This window comes from Taudactylus pleione, unplaced genomic scaffold, assembly GCF_031769625.1.
Source record: "Taudactylus pleione unplaced genomic scaffold, aTauple2 ptg000156l, whole genome shotgun sequence".
NCBI lineage: Eukaryota > Metazoa > Chordata > Amphibia > Anura > Myobatrachidae > Taudactylus > Taudactylus pleione.
In genome coordinates, this window is record NW_028284558.1 from 4,305,307 (window position 1) to 4,324,226 (window position 18,920).

Below are 18,920 nucleotides of genomic sequence, written 5' to 3' on the forward strand. Positions count from 1 at the left end.
GTAAATCACCATTAAAAGGCAAGGCCTCCAGACCCTTTTTTGAATCTGCATCAGCCCTCCAGGACCTCAGCCACAGGGAGCGCCGAGCAGATACCGCTGCAGCCGACACCCTAGAAGTGAGCAGGCTGGCATCCAAAGACGCTTCCCCAATATAGGAAGCTGCATCCCGCATCTGTCCCACTAACGCTCTCTGGATATCCGGAGCCTCATCAGGAAAGGTATCCTCCAAGGCATTGGCCCATGCCTCAATGGCTTTAGCCACCCAGGAGATAGCCATGGACGGGCGAGCCACCGCCCCGGAAAGAGAATAAATGGACTTTAAACAAGTCTCCACCTTCCTGTCCGTGGGATCCTTCAAAGAGGAGATAGACGGCAATGGCAACGTCGCGCTTTTGATCAAGCGGGTAACGTGGGAATCCACCGCCGGCGGAGTTTCCCATTTCCTGCAATGAGCTTCAGGAAAAGGATAGTTCGCCGCCAACCTCTTCTGTGGATGGAACCTCTTACTAGGTAATTGCCAGGCCGCCGCCATATGATCCGATAATTGATCAGACAGGGGGAACACAGTTGAGGTCACCTTGGCCTTTTTAAAATTAGGAAACTTCGACCTAGGAGCCGGCGCATCATCCTCAACATGTAGGATAGCCCGCACCGCCCTAACTAAGGCTGGAACATTAATGGAGGACTTAGCTTCCACCTCCTGCCCCATGACATCAGAGTCAGAGTCCTCATGGATTTCTCCATCATCTGAGGACACTTCCGAGTCCGACAACTGCGCAGCTAGTGAACTCACAACCGGACGTTTAGACACCCTTGGTGGCACATCACCTTGCAACATAGACTGAAACGCCGAGGATGAAGCCGCCAGACTCTGTACGGAGCTGGATAGAACATCCACCCAAGGAGGAGGAGCCGTCGGAGCAACACTCTGCAAAGGCACTACAGACTGACACGTCCCTGGGGAAGACTGCACATACACAGGCAGTCCCGAGTAAGGACCCACAGTCTGGGCCCCGGGGGAAGACCGCAACATTTGTGGAACCCTCGGGGAATGGGGGATGGTGGGCTGCGGTAACGCCCTAGAAGGGACCGCTGATGGGACCGATAACCGGTCCGCAATAGACGCCAGCACCTGTGAAAACATCGCCCAAGGAGGGTCCTGTGATACAGGGGGGTTGGAGGGGCCCGGTACCAGCTGGCACCGCCCGCACAGACCATCCTGAGATAAGTCCTCCCCATCAACTCCAGCAGCACAGCGTCTGCAGGAAAATAGCACAGGAGCCACAGAGCGCTCAGTCTCCTCATCTGACATGATACCGTAAATACACAAGAAATAGGTATCACCAGAGGAATTACGGTTTTAACACCCGCGCACTCACCAGTATGCGACACAACAGCCCAGATATGGTACTGTGTAGCACACAACAGTATGTGACTGACCCCACAAATACGTGTTATATATATGTGAGGGTCTCAGAAAAACGCCCTTCCCCCACACACCTGCCGGGCCGTAGGAGAAGGAAAGGGATAGTTATAAGCTGACAGTAAGGAGAATAAGTCACAGACAGGCAGCACTAGCAATAGTCACATACAATGCAGAAAAGTTATACTCACTGCACCTTCCGCTACAATCAACCGCCCAGATTCAGTGTCTGGGAGGGCTATAGCGCTGTGTACACTGTCCTTTAGCAGGGGAGAGGTACACAGGGGGACCGGTCCACTTGATACCGCCTGGGAGTCTGCGATGTGCCAGTAAAGATGGCCGCCGGAGACCTCAGAGGAGGAGTGGCCGTAAGATAAGAGCAGCTCAGCGACGCCAGACTGCTTGTTGAAAGGCGCGCTGAGCTGAGGGGAGGAGCCGCTAGACAGGGAAGGCTGCCTCCCCTGGCTAGCAATTAACCCCCGGGTTGCCGGTCCCGCTACCAGCCTGATACCCTGGTGGTCTAGCGGACACGCGGGGTATTCCTCAATTGAGGGGGAGCCCGCCGCCGCCGCTAGCGCCTCCGGTCTGTCCCCAGAGACCGGAGGCTCCTGACTGCATTGAAGTATCCGCGGGCCGCCGCACGCGGCGACCCGCGGCTTACCTGATCCCCGTCGCGTCCGGCAGCAGTCAAGGGAGTCCCCAGAGCCCGGCTAGTACAGGCTCTGGGGTCCCGCCGCGATCCCCAGAGCTGTACTGGCGTCGCGGCGCCAGCGGGGAGAAGGAGCGGCAGCGTGGACGTCCTAAAGGACAGTCTGATGCTGCCGCTCTAAAAGTGTAAAAAAAGAAGAAAAAAATAAAAAATTTCTCTTTTAAAATAAAGCTTAGGGGCTGCTCCTGCAGCCCCACTGCGACAGGGTGACCCGACTCCGGCCGGGCACCAACTAAAACTGAGGTGCCTGTGGCCGGGGCGGGGTATAGAGGAGGACGGACCCAAGTGCATCCTGGGAGCAGCAAAGCTTTAACTGCGTGGTGCCCGTGGATCCAGATCCAGCTATACCCCAAGGTCAACCCTGTGGACCCCCTATGGACCCTGAAGTAGAAATGCAGGCGTGCCAGTGCGTTTCAACGCCGTTACAGGGGCGTGTATAAATTAGCCACTGCGATGGCCTTCGCAGCCTCATAGTGTTCGATTAAGTTAGCAATTTCTGAGTAAGGACAGGACTTGTACAAGCGTGAGGCTGCCATGGTACTTGGTTGTACCAATGGTTTTGCAGTCTTGCTAAACATTACGGATGTGTAGTGCAGCGACGGCATAGCGATCGTAATGGATTAGCATATTATCCCAGTTGAACTGAGTGAGGGATCGCACTTGCATTCGCAGTTGCGATTTGTACTGAATCAGGCCCTTAATTACAAATACAAAAATCTAATTTTAAATGTGAAAAAAATGAGGACATAACTTTTCACAATAGCAGATTATTCCTTTCATACATAAGGGGAGATGTACTAAGCCTTGGAGAGAGATAAAGTGGAGAGATATAAAGTACCAACCAACCAGTTTCTACCTGTCATTTTACAGGCTGTGTTTGAAAACTGGCACTTAGGAGCTGAATGGTTGGTACTATATCTCTATCCAAAGCTTGATACATTTCCCCCAAAGAACATATTTATTTCAGAAATTAAGTAATACCTTCTTGTTATCTTCTGCAATATCAACTTTCTTGTATGGCTGTTTCACCAGATTGGCGAGCTGATCAATGTGTTTTTGTACAGTCATGATCCTAGAATCAAGGTTGGCACAAATCTGGAACAGCAAAACAATTAATCAAAGACTGTGCTAGAGAAATGACAGAAGCTGATTGGTTGCTTCAGACAACTTCATCCCCTGATACATATCCCCTGAGAGAGATAGCAAGGGGGTTACAGTTATGATTTCTCCAGATCTTTGTCACAGACCACTGTATTTTGGGGAAATTTTTTTTAAAGAATAAAAGGTTCAAACCTCCAAGCAAGAGAAATGGCCAGTACAAGGGAGACTCCTATTTTTAAGTAATTGTTAAATAGGAAACGTGTTTATATCAACTATTGGCAAAGTCCATCTGCTAATACCATGAATGGCATTTTGACATTATATTCAGTGTTTTACCAAAGCTGATACTTGGGATATTGAGTTTGACATAACTATAGCAAACCAACAACTTCCTTGAATGGGATCTTGTCACATGGCATCTTATGGCTGTAGTCTGCTACAAGGAAAAGGGGAACTCAACAATGGCAAACAGGGTTCTCTACTAGAAACCACAGCACTGCTGTCAGGTGAGATGGAGAGATGTCTCTCCTGGAGAGATGCACTTAATTCTAGCGTACTGTAACCAACCTCCAATGATTACAGTCCACTAGCATGGATCACACATAGGACCTCATTCAGAGCCGCTCGCAAAATGCGAGTGCTCACTCTGAATGAGGGCAGCCGCTTCCATTTCCTGAGCCGGCCTCCTGGCCGCTCACTAGGCTGTGGATTACCACCCACAGCTTAAACAAGTGACCAGGATGATGGTCGCGATGGTCAAGACCATCGCGACCATCGGGGCTTGCGACGAAACCCTTGAGGTAGGGTCTCGGCTGACGCAAGCCCCAGAGAGTTTTTGGCTCTAACAGAGCTGGAAGCTCTCCCACTGACATCACTGGTGATGTCAGTGGGGCAGCCCACAAACGGCAAGCGTTCGTTTGGGAACGCCTCCATTTGTGAAACCCCCCCTCCACGCCTACAAAACGGGGCGAGCTGTCGATCAACATCGACAGCCGCCCCCTTTTGTAGTGAGCCCCGGAGCATGAGAATTTCTCTCTCGCTCCGGGGCTTGCGCACGCGCAGTACAGCCAAACATCGACCCACTTGCGAGCGCTCAAGCGCTTGCGAGAGGGTCTGAATGAGGTCCATAGTTTGCTACAACCACTATCACTCAATACATGCCCAAGTATGCACTGTTTACCTAATGAAAGGCTCTTGAACAAAAAAAACCCTGTAGACTCCATATTAAACATCAGATAAGGGTAGGCTACAGCCATCATACTCTCCCTACCTGTGGCAGACAGGAATACATAATTAACTCTTTTTTCATCATATCCTTACCAACATATTTTCTTGGGATAGCTTATATTTATGGAGTAAAGAAGAGCTTTGAATCTATTAGACTTGTTTATTTGTTTTGTTGATACATTATACTGCGTGTCCAATTAGCTATGTGGATACAGATTTGATACTATGTTATTCTGAGATTTGTTATGTTTTTATCCATGCAATATTTACTCCCATGATATTTCACCTATGTTCATTTTATGTTTTTTCACATTATTTTTATACATTGCTTATTTTGTATTTTTGTCTACTCATTTACTTTTCTGCAGTTTTTATTTTATTGTATTTATATTTTTAGTTGATATAAGCTATTGTGACCGTTTTATTTTATCATTACATCCATATGTCATTTTACATGTAAGAAGTGTACTACAAGTTTATACATCCTGGTGGAACCTGTGTATTACCACGTAGATTGGTTTTCTCTCTCATGTTTAAGTATATTTTTATGTCACATATCAAGTAATTCATAGTTCCTCCAAGAGAGCCTTTATTTCATATAAACTGCCTTTCAGATTCTAATAAATAAAATTTTTATGTATACATCTATTGCCTGTCTCCTTGGTCTGGGTTAGAAGATTGGTGCTATCTATTTTTATGTATTTTTCCTTCTTAGTTAGTGGGTGGTAGTAGACCCCTAGGATAGCTGCCTGACACTTTTCAACTGAGCCTGGAGGGCGCGCTTTGCTTTGCTATAGCCATCATACTCTCCCTATCTGTGGCAGATTGGGAGAGTATGATGACCGTAACCTGACAGTGTACAGAAGGCCTTTTTTCTGGTGTCAAAGATGGCGAGGGATCTGGACATGTGAGAAATGTACACATGTATTAGGATGTGTGCAAAAATGTTAATATATGCTAGTGCACAGAGACAAGGTGGTCGCACATCAAGCTCACAGTGCCATTGCAACATCAAAGGGCACAGAACAGTCCAGAACAGAACTGAGCATTTTTGGGAGGGATGAAAGAAGAGTCCCCAAAACCAGACTCATCTGGGAAATATTTATATTCAGACAACTGATAACAAATCCTCACCCTTAATATATGCTCCTCTGCTTTCTTACTGTCCCTAGCTCCGCCCACTCCAGGCGACGCAGTCAGCCCCAGTATCTGCGGCAGAGGGACCTCCGGTGCTAGCATCTTGCGCAATTTTGCATTCTTCTTTTTCTGCTTTATATACCGTATCATAATGTTATTGTAGACACCGCCCTTCTGAGTGTGGTGGCATTCATCAATTATGATGAGGGAAAAATCTGAAAAGATAGTATCAGAATTAGAGAAGTGAAATATTAAAGAAGATGATTTGATAGACAAAAATAAATATTTATATCTGACAGGTTTTCCGAGCATGCAGCTTCATGAGCACGCAGATTGGATTTTCCTTTGCTGTTATTTAGTTTTGTTACAGCCTCATGTTGTTTCAGTTTTATACAATTTTAGACTGTATGATGACTGCTAGGTAGATTTTTGTCATCCAAGACCCCAGAGCTTATGCTCCAGTTTCAAATCAATTCTTAATCTAGTCAAACAACACGCCTCTTGTAAAACTGAGGGCCTGATTCAGAGCCGGACGCTCTGACAAGAGCGCTCGCTCTGAATCAGTGCCCTCCTACCTAAAATTGGAGCGGCCTCCTGGCCGCTCGCATAGCTGTGGGTGACCACCCACAGCTTATGCGAGCGGCCAAAAAGATGGTAGCGATGGTCTTGACCATCGCGACCATCGGGCTTGCGACAAGACCCTGCGGTAGGGTCTCGCTGCCACAAGCCCAGGAGTGCTTTTGGCTCTATCAGAGCCAAAAGCACTCCCACTGACATCACTAGTGATGTCAGTGGGGCCGGCCCCAGACGGTAGGCGTTCCCATGGGAATGCCTCCGTCTGGGCAGCAACGCCCCCCAAAGGGGGCGTGCTGTCCTCACCATCGACAGCACGCCCCCTTTTGTGCGAGACCCATAGCGTTGGCTTGGCCGTCGCTATGCGGGTCTCGCGCATACGCATGACGGAGCTCACTCAGTCGTGTGCATGCACACTAGGGCACCATCGACCCGCTTGCGAGCTCTCAGCGCTCGCGAGCGGATCTGAATCAGGCCCTGAGTCAGGCTGCTGTTCCAGTAGAGCGGTGGTTCTCAAACTCGGACCTCTAGACCTCACAGTGCATGTTTTCAAGGTCACCCAGCAGGTGCACAGTTGTAGTCATTACTCACTGACACATTTTAAAAGATCCACAGGTGGAGCTAATTATTTCACTTGTGATTCTGTGAGGAGACCTGCAAAACATGCACTGTTTGAGGTCCTGAGGACCAAGTTTGAGAACCTGTGCACTAGAGGGTTATGGGTATGGCGGTAAAGAGCGCAATGAGGGATACAGGCTAAGAAGTTGAGATAAGCCCTTTCTTGGGCATGTTTTTATTTGGAGAAAGGGCTGATCTTCATAAATAGACCCCACAGAATGTCCAATGTAACAAGTATCCTTTACTGTACAGTAAATGGAAAGCATATTAACATACCAGATAGTTCCAACCCTTCATCTTTCAGCTTCAATGAATTTTCCAGTATTTGAGCTGTGCATATGATAACATCATTTTCCTTTACGACATTAGGGAATGAAATTTTCAACTGCGAATCCCCACTGATTTTCATGACGCGATAGCGACCCTTCATGTACGGATTAAACTCGCTGCTGAAATGCTGCTCAACTAGTGGGACCTACATACAGTAAAACAATTAGAAATCATTTGAAGATTACATTTTCAGTAATACATTTTACAGCCTGACAACAACATACTTTCCAACTGTCCCGCATTCAGCAGGATAGTCCAGTTTTTCTTGGACTGTCCCGCTGTTCCACCTGTGTGTGTGTAGGGGGGGCGGGGGGGGGGGGGCTGGAGGGCACACACACAGCACCGGGAGAATAGTCACAGTGTATGGGGAGAATGGGGGCAGCCCAGCATCACAGAGAGTGCTGGGCACGCTCCCGCAGTGACGTGAACGGGGGTGCCATGAGGCGCAATGTCCCACATCCAGGACCTGTTAAGTTTGGAGGTGTTCAACCAGGCTGATTTGATGAATGGAAACCCCAAGCATGCAAATATGCTCAATCCCAGGTGTGATAAATAATAGGAAAATGAAACAGAGATATGCTCAATCCCAAGGGTGACAGTGGGAAAATTATACACATGCACATATGATCAATCCTAGGTGTGATTAGTGAGAAAATTATTGTTGGCTGCATTATATCCTTAGCAGATATGACTGTATGCAGGGATGCAAAGAGAGGGGTAGGGACAGGTACAAGGTACAGTAGACATGCTTTGTCTAGGGCCCCGGTGGGAATGCACAGCCCAGCCATCAAAATAAAGTGGAAAGATCCATTCACAATGTGGTGGCCACGCCCCCAATGCAAGAGACCATGCCCCCTGTACTGAGGTCTTTTAGATCTCCTGACAGCATTGCCTGTATTATATGTTGTACAAGTGCAGCTGTATCATATGCTGGATATTTTCTCTTGTATTATATACACGGCCATCACTGTGGTTGAATAAGATGCTTGTTATTGTGACTATATAATAATCTGGTAATTAGGACCAGTGGCGGGCTGAGCTGGGGGGCAGAGTGCCATCTGCCCCCCGGGCCCGTACAATTGTCCAGCACTAGGGGCCGCCGTTGTGCTCTGTAAGAGTATATCAGTGACAGCCGGGGAGGTTCCTATGCCTGCCTCCCGGCTGTCAATGTCAGGCTGCAGCAGTGCAAGTAGAGAAGGGGCCGGGAAACACAGACATGCACTGGGGAAACTATGGAGTGTGGTCTGGGGGTGCACCGCACCACCCGTCCTGCCCGCTGCATTTATTACAAAGTGTGCTGGTTCCTGACCTAAAGCTGCCTGGAGGTTGTTCAGCTCCGCCTTCTCCCTCTGCTGGTGTAAGGCCGGGCGGTGCGGTTGGGGGCAGAACTACGGGATACAATGGAGGCTCTCTCCTCCATTGCTCCAGCCCCCTGAGGTATGTGCTGCTGACTCTGTGCAGGCTATCTGCCCGAAGAAGGGATGACACGGGCAGGTGGTTAGGGGGCCACCAGCTGGGCCTGCATTACATTGAGAGATCAGTGCTTTCAGACAGGGCGGCGTGGTGTGGGCGGAGTGGCACTCGCTGCTCCCGCCACGCCCACACCCCAGAGGCATTGATCTCTCAATGTAATGCAGGCTCAGCAGGTGATCTCCCACCGTGAGTTCTGTGTTAGGGGTGGGGTATCTATGTGTAGGGTCCTGAGTGAGTAGGGGGATCTGAGAAAGGGGGAAGATCTTTTTGTGGTGGGGGATCTGTGGGTGCAGCGCTGTATGTGTGGGGGGGGGTCTGAGAGTTGGAGGCTGTGTGTGTGATCGGGAGAGCTGTGTGAGTGGGCAGAGAGCTGTATGGAGGGATATGAGTAAGTGGAGAGAGCTGTGTGGTGGGGGGTCTGTGTGAGGAAGGGAGAGCTATAAGAGGATGGAATCTGTGTGAGGAGGGGAGAGCTATATGAAGGGAAAGATATGAGTGAGGGGCGAGAGCTGTGGGGGAGGGGGGGGGGAAGCTGTGTGAAGTATATATGTTTGTATTTATACAATGTATAGACATTAATATAGAGCCCCAAAGCAGCATTTTTATTAATTATCGGTTCCTAGTCCCTATAAATATCATTTCTTGTCACCAATATTGCACGTGTGTTTGTATATATAAATAGAGTGTGCTGCATTGCCGCGTCCCTTCCCTCCCCCGGAGCGTTTATCCAGTAACGCCAGCGGGAGGGTGGGGGCGGGGTTTTCCAGTGATGGTGCGTTCAGGCATTACCCTTTCGGGGCCAAGCTGCTAAATGCTTCACATTATGCTGAAAGAAAAGCCGGAGCCACTGGCTTGTTTTCCCCCCGGCTGAAAGTTGCCAGCCATCCCCTGATTAGGACTGTACAACATCCTGGTGGGTGGGCACAGAAGAGAGGCAAGCAAGCTGCCTCTAAAGTGCAACAGAAACATAAAATTCTGAAAATAATGGTGAAACATAAAATATGTAAAAGTGAGAGTTTTAAGAAGTGGAGATGTTGCCCACAGCAACCAACCAGACTCTAGCTATTATCTTCTAGAAGGTGCTAGATACATTTTGTAGAATCTGATTGGTTGCTATGGGCAACAGCTCCACTTCTAAAAACCTGCACTGTAGTAAATATATCCCAAATAATTGAATTTTCCAGACTTTAAGGGGCTTTTTAATAGAGATGAGCGGTTCGGATTCTGTGGAATCCGAACCGCTCCGAACATTCTGGATCCTAGACCGTTCGGGTGTTCCCCGCCTGCCTCAGATCCCCCTTCGAGGCCGAACGGCAGCCTCCTGAAGTCGGATTCTCGCGAGAGAATCCGACGTCAGGGCCCGACTAGTGTAGGGTAGAACGCAGTGATAGCGGTCTGCCCTACACAGAAACAAACACACAGCCGCCAGCGGCAGCTGTGTGTTTGTTATAGCAGCCAATAAGAGTCAGGCAGACTCTCATTGGCTGCTGCACGGAGGGAGCCACCTGGAGCTCACTCATGAGCTCCGTCTTCCGGCTCCCTCAGCAGCGGGTCATAGAGCAGAGCAGACGGCGGCAGGAGCGGGGATTCAGGTAAGTTTTTTTTTCTCTTTTTTCTGTGTGTGTGTAAGGGGGCACTGCTAATGGAGGGATACTACTGGGGGCACTGCACTATGGGCCTGATTCAGACCCACTCGCAAGCGCTGTGCGCTCGCAGGGATTGTGGGCGTTTTATTTATTTATTTATTTTTGGTCTCCGGCTGCTCGCAAAGCTGTGGGAGACCACCCACAGCTTGTGTGAGTGGCCAGGAGACCATTGCGATAATCGCGACCATCGGCCTTGCGACGAGACCCCTGCAGTAGGGTCTAGGCTGCTGCAAGGCTGAGTGGACTTCCTGCTCTAATAGAGCAGGAAGTCCACTACTGACATCAGTAAGGGAACGGCTGTGTTTGTCCAGCCAGCCCCCTACCCGCCCACAAAACGGGGCGAGCTGTCACTCACCATCGACAGCCGCCCCATCTTGTAGCGAGCCCCGTAGCGACTGAACTTCAGTCGCTCGGCGGGGCTCGCGCACGCTGAACACTGCGCATGCGCAGTGCTAAAACATCGGACCGCTTGCGAGCGGCCCTGAATCAAGCCTATGTGCGGTGTAATGTGAATAAGATTGTGCACTGTGACTCCTTGGGCCGTAGCACACTGTGTAAACAAGTACTGTGATTATGCTGGCCGTGCCCCACTGTGTGGGAGGGCCCAAGGACAATTCCGTCTTGCACTACCTTTCATTTCTGCCACTGCTGTGTGGCAATGTTTCATATATGTGCTTTAAACTGTGGTGTCTGTGTCGCTGCGTCGATGCTCTGTCGCTTAGTAACCAGTCAGCTCACTGCAATCTTTGGTCAATAATGGTGAAAACAATATTTTAAGCTGGGAGGTGGTCTAAATTGACTGGAAATTAATGTTATCGAGGTTAATAATACTCTAGGAAGAAAAAAAAAAAAACAATTTATATGATTTTAGCTTTTTTTGTCAATTTTTGTAAATAATCCAAATCCAAATCCAAAGCCAGTTACCGCAGTTTGGCAAATCCAAAGCCGGACGACGAATTAGAACCAAATCCACCAAAAATGGTCTGGTGCACATCCATACTTTTTAAATGTTATTAAAACACTGTAGAAGAACTACAAAAAATAAGTGCGACTGCAAAAGTTAGTAAAAAGGAAAGTGGCTGTACCTTGTTGACTAACACAATAACTTTTGCTGGCAGATTATTTTTCATTCTACTGCTCAGATGATCCCTGGCTATGTATACAGCCACTCTGGTTTTCCCACTTCCTGTGGGCAAGCATGCAATAACATTCTCGCCTTCCAAAGCTGGTTTGGCCACTTCCATCTGGTAATCTCGGAGTGTAATTTTTGAAAATGGAGAAGCTCCTTCTGATGTCACATCGTCATCTGCCATGAGAGAAATACGTACAGTACATTATATATTGCTGTAATATTAGGGGGTGTTTTTTACCTATACAGTTCAACTTTATAAATATATCATATTGGTAATTTCTCTTCGCACGTGAAATTGAGCATTCCCTGGGTGTCAACTAGGTGGTAACTGGGTTATGGATGAAGTTGAACCTTCTCGTGGGAGTGTCGTGGGTGTGTAGCCAGATTTGCGTCCAATTCTGAGTTTCCACATTTGGCTTGTTTTGTCTATATCAATATATATATATATATATATATATATATATATATATACACACACACACACACACACTCTATACACCATTGGTCGCATATCGGTCGCAAACATCGAACTTCTGAGTAATCCAAAATGCTGGCACAGAAACAGACAAATCTCAGGTGCACAACTCCAAATTAATATATATAAATGCAATAAAATTTTGCAATCAATTGAGGTTGCCCAAAATGCTGCTCAGAATGTCAGTCATAACTAAGGGCCTGATTCAGAGCCGGACGCTATTTGCGCTCGCTCGTCCAGAAAAAGGGGCAGGCTATTTAAATTGACCGTTCGCTCTTTGCGGTCTGTTGACGCCTCTATGTCTGAACGAGCGAACAAAACATGCAGACGGTTTTTTGTAAAAAAACGCCCCCTGGCCGCTCGCATTATACGTCATCTCCGCTATTTATTAGATTAATCGAGTACATCGAAAGGCGAATGAACTGCTCGCTATTCTTGTGGTAGCATTTTCCTACCGGAATCATGCGAGCAGTTCTGGCTAAAAGAAACCCAACTGACGTGGTCGATGACGCTGCTTTGTTAATTATGCACACCCATTTTGACCGTTTGGCACGCCTGCGTTCGGATCTCCACTCCCCGTTTTCAAGCACCTTCCCCTGTTACCACACACAAACGCCTCATCCTGTCACTCAAATTAGAAGGCATTCGCTATATTGCGAGCACACAATTTTCGACTGCACTGACTGGTTCGCGCATGCGTACTAAAACCCATACGCATGCGATGTGCGAACATCACTCGGAACGAACGAGCGGCCGCTTACGAGCGGCTCTGAATCAGGCCCTAAGCCAGTACAAAGATGTGGTCCCAGTCTGCGACACACCCATAAAACATTGCGATACACCCACATTTGACTAGCAACCCCATTACCTCCCATAAACGCTCACTAAATGTCAATAACTCGCCCAAATCCTCACTGCGACCGCCGTTGCTAAGCCATCGCTATGTATGCACAGTACAAGAAACATTGGTCAACTGCACAATCAGCACTGTGTCCACCTCTGAATAAGGCCCATTACCCTTCAGAAGAGCTCGCCTACATAGAGATAACGGGTTCATATTTCAACCCTATTTTTTGTACTGTAACCTCTGCTTTGAATGAGGTGGAGTCATAGTAATAAGAGAAACCAGATAGTGGGTCTGACTCAGAGATGGATGCAATGGCCGATGTTTACGCAGTTGAGTGATATCGGTGATCTGCGCATGACAAGGAGTTGCACTTCGCATGCGCCAAGTTTCAATACCGTTGGCGCTCGCACCAAGGATTTGGCCGCAGTGTGAATTACAGCCAGGGAGCGTTTGAGGAAGGTAACGAGAAAGCGCAGACGAAAATGCAGGCATGTAATGACCGTGTTGGGGGCGTGACACAAACTGCGACTGCGATCCCTTATACAGCCGAGTGTCTAGTTCAGGTGGCCATTCTGAGTAACAAGACTACTGAGAACTTCGCTAATCGACTGATCTACGACCGATGCTGCACCTTTGCACACACGCGCTTGGAGGGTGTCGCAGTACAAATCCCAGCGGCTGTGACATTTGCATATTTTTCTACAGCCGCTGCGTTCAAATTTGCAGTTGCGTTGGCATTAGCGTACATCTGTATATATATATTTGTCATGTTAAATAAGAAACCACATCCCCAAGTAATAACAACATGTTTCTCAATACACAGACTGTGGCTATAGGGAGGGTTGTGGATATTAAACAGAACCAGACACATCTGACATAATGGGGCTTGGGCAGAGTTGGCCATAAAATGAGAGTAAGGCTGGGTACACACCTAAACGACCGGCAATCATGCCGATGTTCAGGGCGATTGTCTTCACCCTGGACGTCGCATGATTGCCGGTACACACTTGACAGATGTAATGAAAGACAGAACAATCACTGGGCCTGATTCAGACCCGGACGCGATTTGCGACCGCTCGCTCTCAAAAAGGGGCCAGATATTTAAATTGAGCGCTCGCTCTTTGTGGTGTGAGGACGCCTCTATGTCTGTGCGAGCGTCCGCTAAATGCGCTCGCTATTTTTTCAAGACGCCCCTTTGCCGTTCGCAAATCACGTCATCTCCTGTTTTCATTAGATTAATCGGGAACATCGAACGGCATCTGAACTGCTCGCAGCGCTTGAGGTAAGAATTACTTCCCGCTATCACTGCGAGCAGTTCAGGCTAAAAGACAACCAAGTGACGTGATCAATGACGCTCCTTTGCGAATCATGCACTCCCATTAAACGGCCTTTTGACCGTTGGGCACGCCTGCGTTCGGACAACCACTCCCCCGTTTTCAAGCACCTTCCCCCATTATCACCCACAAACATTCTGTCACTCAAAATAGCAGCCCCTCTGTGTTTTACGAGCGCACGATTTCCGATGACTGGTTTGCGCATGCGCATTGCGAACCATACACATGCGCAGTTGTGCAACCATCGCTCAGAGCGAGTGTGCGGACGCTTACGAGCGGGTCTGAATCAGGCCCAGTGTTCCATCCTTCATTAACTTGTACAGGCTCACATACGATATCATATGATTGACTGTGCAGCACAGCCAATCGCACGATATCGCAAGCAACCGCGGGTATGCGCAAATTGGGCATACACACTGCACGATATGCCCGATTTGTCGTTCCGATTTGGCTAAATCGGCCAAATCGGGCCCATATCGTACAGGTGTGTATGCACCTTAACTTACGACTGAAAAAGTCTCATGCAAAAATAGCACATTACAGCCCATATGCAAAACTGGAGATGTGTTTCTGTCTTCAACAAGATCATATGCGTCTAGTTTAGATCAGTCACGCACAACACTTACATCACACTTATGCCCTTATACATGTGCAACAAACACAACTGCTATTAGTCATTAATTACACTACAAAACCCTTTCACCTATGAAATAAGTAACTATTGTTTTCTCTCAAACATGTTTACAAAAGCATAATTTATGCCCCAACAACGACAAAAGCACCTATCAGTGTCAGACCACAAAAAGCCAAACGCAAATGATTCGCTAGTGCTGGCGACTGCTCTACTTATCCGCTATTTGCACCCAGATATAAATGTATCTTTTTGCCAGTCTGCATATGTTCGTAATTGCACGAATACACGCTTACTATACTTGGCCAACATTAGAAAGCCCCTGTTCCGCCCATCCAGATATTGGATCTCATTCAAAGATGGTGGGAGGACTGTGAATGCGCAGGAGGTGTACTGCGCAATTACAGGCCTCCATCCCAATGTCTCCGAGCCATTTGCAGGAGGGGGTGGCAACAGCCTGCGTTCCTGGATACGAGAGCGTCGTCCCTGTTTTCTGGGAGTGCAGAGGTCAGGTCCTACGTCGGAAGATGCAGATTTCCTGCTTATGCAGGTGAGATGGCCATTCTGAGTAGCCTTTGGCTTTTTGAGATGGCCGATGCTGCAGCCATCAAGACCATCGGTTCGATGCTGCGTCTTCGGAAGCAGCACTCAGATCTGCGATGGTGTCAGGAGGCCCAGCCCCCAAGCCGCCAAAGCCCCCTGCCCCAATGCATCCAGATAGGATGAGTTTTGGGTGAAACTGTAACCACTTACATAAGCCCTACTTGCTAGGACACAAATTGTGGCAGTCCCACCAAAATCAGGACAGTTAACAAGTATAGTTTAACACCTACACCATACGCCATCCAGCGTAAATACTGTTTCACCATGTAGGGATTACATTTCATTAAATATACTGCTTTCGATGTATACGTGTACAATAATACGAATTAAGGGGTTTATTTACTAAGCCTTGGATGGAGATAAAGTGAACGAAGATAAAGTACCAGTCAATCATCTCCCAACTGCCATGTCACAGGCTGTGTTTGAGAAATTACAGTTAGGAGCTGGTTGGTTGGTATTTTATCTCCATTCACTTTATCTCCATTCAAGGCTTAGTAAAAAGACTTAGGGCCTGATTCAGAGCCGGACGCAATTAGCGCTCGCTCGTCCAGAAAATAGGGGTGGCTATTCAAATCAACCCTTCGCTCTTTGCGGTCTGTTCACGCCTCTAGGTCTGAACGAGCGAACCAAACTTGCGGTCATTTTTTGAAAAAATACGCCCCCTGGCATCTTACGTCATGTCCGCTATTTATTAGATTAATCGAGTACATCGACCAGGGTATGAACTGCTCGCTATTCTTGGGGTTGGTTTTTCCTACCGCAATCTTGCGAGCAGTTCTGACTATAAAATAACCCAGTGACGTGGTCAATGACGCTGCTGTTTTAATTATGCACACCCATAAAACGCCCGTTTTGACCTTTAAGCACGCCTGCGTTCGGATCTCCACTCCCCGTTTTCAAGCACTTTCCCCTGTTACCACCCACATACGCCTCTTTCTATCACTCAAATTATCAGGCATTCGCTATTTTGCGAGCACAAGAATTTCGACCGCACTGACTGGTTTGCGCATGCGTATAACGATCCGTACGCATGCGCAGTTGGGCAAACATCGCTCGGAGCGAACGAGCGGCCGCTTACGAGCGGCTCTGAATCAGGCCCTTAAACCCTATAATAAATGTTTTGAGCCATGTGAGTTGTCAGATGGGATGCAGTTGTATAGGGAGAAGTACCCTTAAGTTAAGTGTTAATAGTCCCTTTTACCATCCATTATGTAATTAAGGAGACGTTATTGGAAGTGGGAAAAACAGACAGTCAGTTGTGTCATACTGGAAGGTCTGCAGAGGGAATACAGTTTGCTATGAAAACAAGCTTAGCTAGGTCTCATCATTAATACCTAGCAACAAGCACTCTCAGCCTGCTGTGCTATAATGGAAACACCACAGTACATTTCAGGCTGGAGTAAGATTTAGGATCATTTAGTTTTATATTTACTAATGCTGTAAATAGTTTTCTTATTTCACAGAAATGTGTATTTTCAGTTTTCCCAGGACACTTCTGTGCACATACAGAATGATACGGTTATACTGCTTATACAGTCAGGTCCATAAATATTGGGACATTGACAGAATTTTCATATTTTGGCCTCTATTCACCACCACAATGGCTTTGAAATGAAACAAACAAGATGTGATTTAACTGCAGACTTTCAGATTTAATTTGAGGGTAATTACATCCACATCAGGTGAACGGTGTAGGAATTACAACGGTTTCTATATGTGCCTCCCACTTTTTAAGGGGCCAAAAGTAATGGGACAAACTAAACAATCCTACATCTAACTTTCACGTTTTAATACTTTGTTGCAAATCCTTTGCAGGCAATTGCAGCCTGAAGTCTGGAATGCATAGACATCACCAGACGCTGGGTTTCATCCCTGGTGACGCTCTGCCAGGCCTCTACTGCAAATGTCTTCAGTTCCTGCTTGTTCTTGGGGCATTTTCCCTTCAGTTTTGTCTTCATCAAGTGAAATGCATGCTCAATCGGATTCAGGTCAGGGGATTGACTTGGCCATTGCATAATATTCCACTTTTTAGCCTTAAAAAACTCTTTGGTTGCTTTTGCAGTATGCTTCGGGTCATTGTTCATCTGCACTGTGAAGCGCCGTCCAATGAGTTCTGAAGCATTTGACTGAATATGAGCATATAATATTGCCCGAAACACTTCAGAATTCATTCTGCTGCTTTTGTCAGCAGTCACATCATCAATAAATACAAGGGAACCAGTTCCATTGGCAGCCATACATGCTCACGCCATGACACTACCACCACCATGCTTCACTGATGAGGTGGTATGTTTTGGATCATGAGCAGTTTCTTTCCTTCTCCGTACTCTTCTCTTCCCATCACTCTGGTACAAGTTGATCTTTGTCTCATCTGTCCATAGGATGTTGTTCCAGAACTGTAATGGCTTTTTTAGATTTTGTTTAGCAAACTCTAATCTGGTCTTCCTGTTTTTGTGGCTCACCAATGGTTTGCATCTTGTGGTGAACCCTCTATATTCACTCTTGTGAAGTCTTCTCTTGATTGTTGACTTTGACACATATACATCTACCTCCTGGAGAGTGTTCTTGATTTGGCCAACTGTTGTAAAGGGGTTTTTCTTCACCAGGGAAATAATTCTTCTGTCATCCACCACAGTTGTTTTCCGTGGTCTTCCGGGTCTTTTGGTGTTGCTGAGCTCTCCGGTGCGTTCTTTCTTTTTAAGAATGTTCCAAACAGTTGATTTGGCCACACCTAATGTTTTTGCTATCTCTCTGATGGGTTTGTTTTGATTTTTCAGCCTAATGATGGCTTGCTTCACTGATAGTGACAGCTCTTTGGATCTCATATTGAGAGTCGACATCAACTGATTCCAAATGCAAATGTCACACCTAGTATCAACTCCAGACCTTTTACCTGCTTAATTGATAATGAAATAACGAGGGAATAGCCCACACCTGTCCATGAAATAGCTTTTGAGTTGATAGTCCCATTACTTTTGGCCCCTTAAAAAGTGGGAGGCACATATTGAAACCGTTGTAATTCCTACACCGGTCACCCGATTTGGATGTAATTACCCTCAAATTAAATCTGAAAGTCTGCCGTTAAAGCACATCTTGTTTATTTCATTTCAAAACCATTGTGGTGGTGAATAGAGGCCAAAATCTGAAAATTCTGTCAATGTCCCAATATTTATGGACCTGACTGTATGTGAAAACTTGAACCGTATTTTTTGTATAGTAGACTAAAATATCCAGAACTGAATGTGCTGTATGATTTAGTGGCTCCTCTAAATTCTGCAATATTGTACAGTTATTTATTTCACTGCGGAAAAAACATATCTTTCTCCGCAGTGACATAAATGACTGTACAATATTGCAGAATTTAGTGGAGCCACTAAATCATACAGCACATTCAGTTTTGGTATTTTAGGCCTGTCACCTCCAATGCTGGGAATCTCTCCTGCTACAGAGAGCTACTCTGTAGCAGCGCAGCCACACTCTGTAGCAGCGCAGCCACACTCTGTAGCAGCGCAGCCACACTCTGTAGCAGCGCAGCCACACTCTGTAGCAGCGCAGCCACACTCTGTAGCAGCGCAGCCACACTCTGTAGCAGCGCAGCCACACTCTGTAGCAGCGCAGTCACACTCTGTAGCAGCACAGTCACACTCTGTAGCAGCACAGT

The 18,920-nt window shown here is 47.2% G+C and overlaps 1 protein-coding gene across 1 annotated transcript in view; it reads right to left on the bottom strand.

The window, feature by feature from the left end:
* Nucleotides 1–18,920, bottom strand: part of IFIH1 (interferon induced with helicase C domain 1) — a 76,089-nt gene that overhangs the window by 32,491 nt on the left and 24,678 nt on the right. Inside the window, exons 7-10 of the mRNA XM_088474889.1 lie at nt 11,323–11,543; nt 7,065–7,263; nt 5,595–5,812; nt 3,114–3,227 (exon numbers count right to left, since the gene is read on the bottom strand). Coding sequence (XP_088331015.1) covers nt 3,114–3,227; nt 5,595–5,812; nt 7,065–7,263; nt 11,323–11,543 — 752 coding nt within the window. The remainder of the gene's footprint in view (nt 1–3,113; nt 3,228–5,594; nt 5,813–7,064; nt 7,264–11,322; nt 11,544–18,920) is intronic.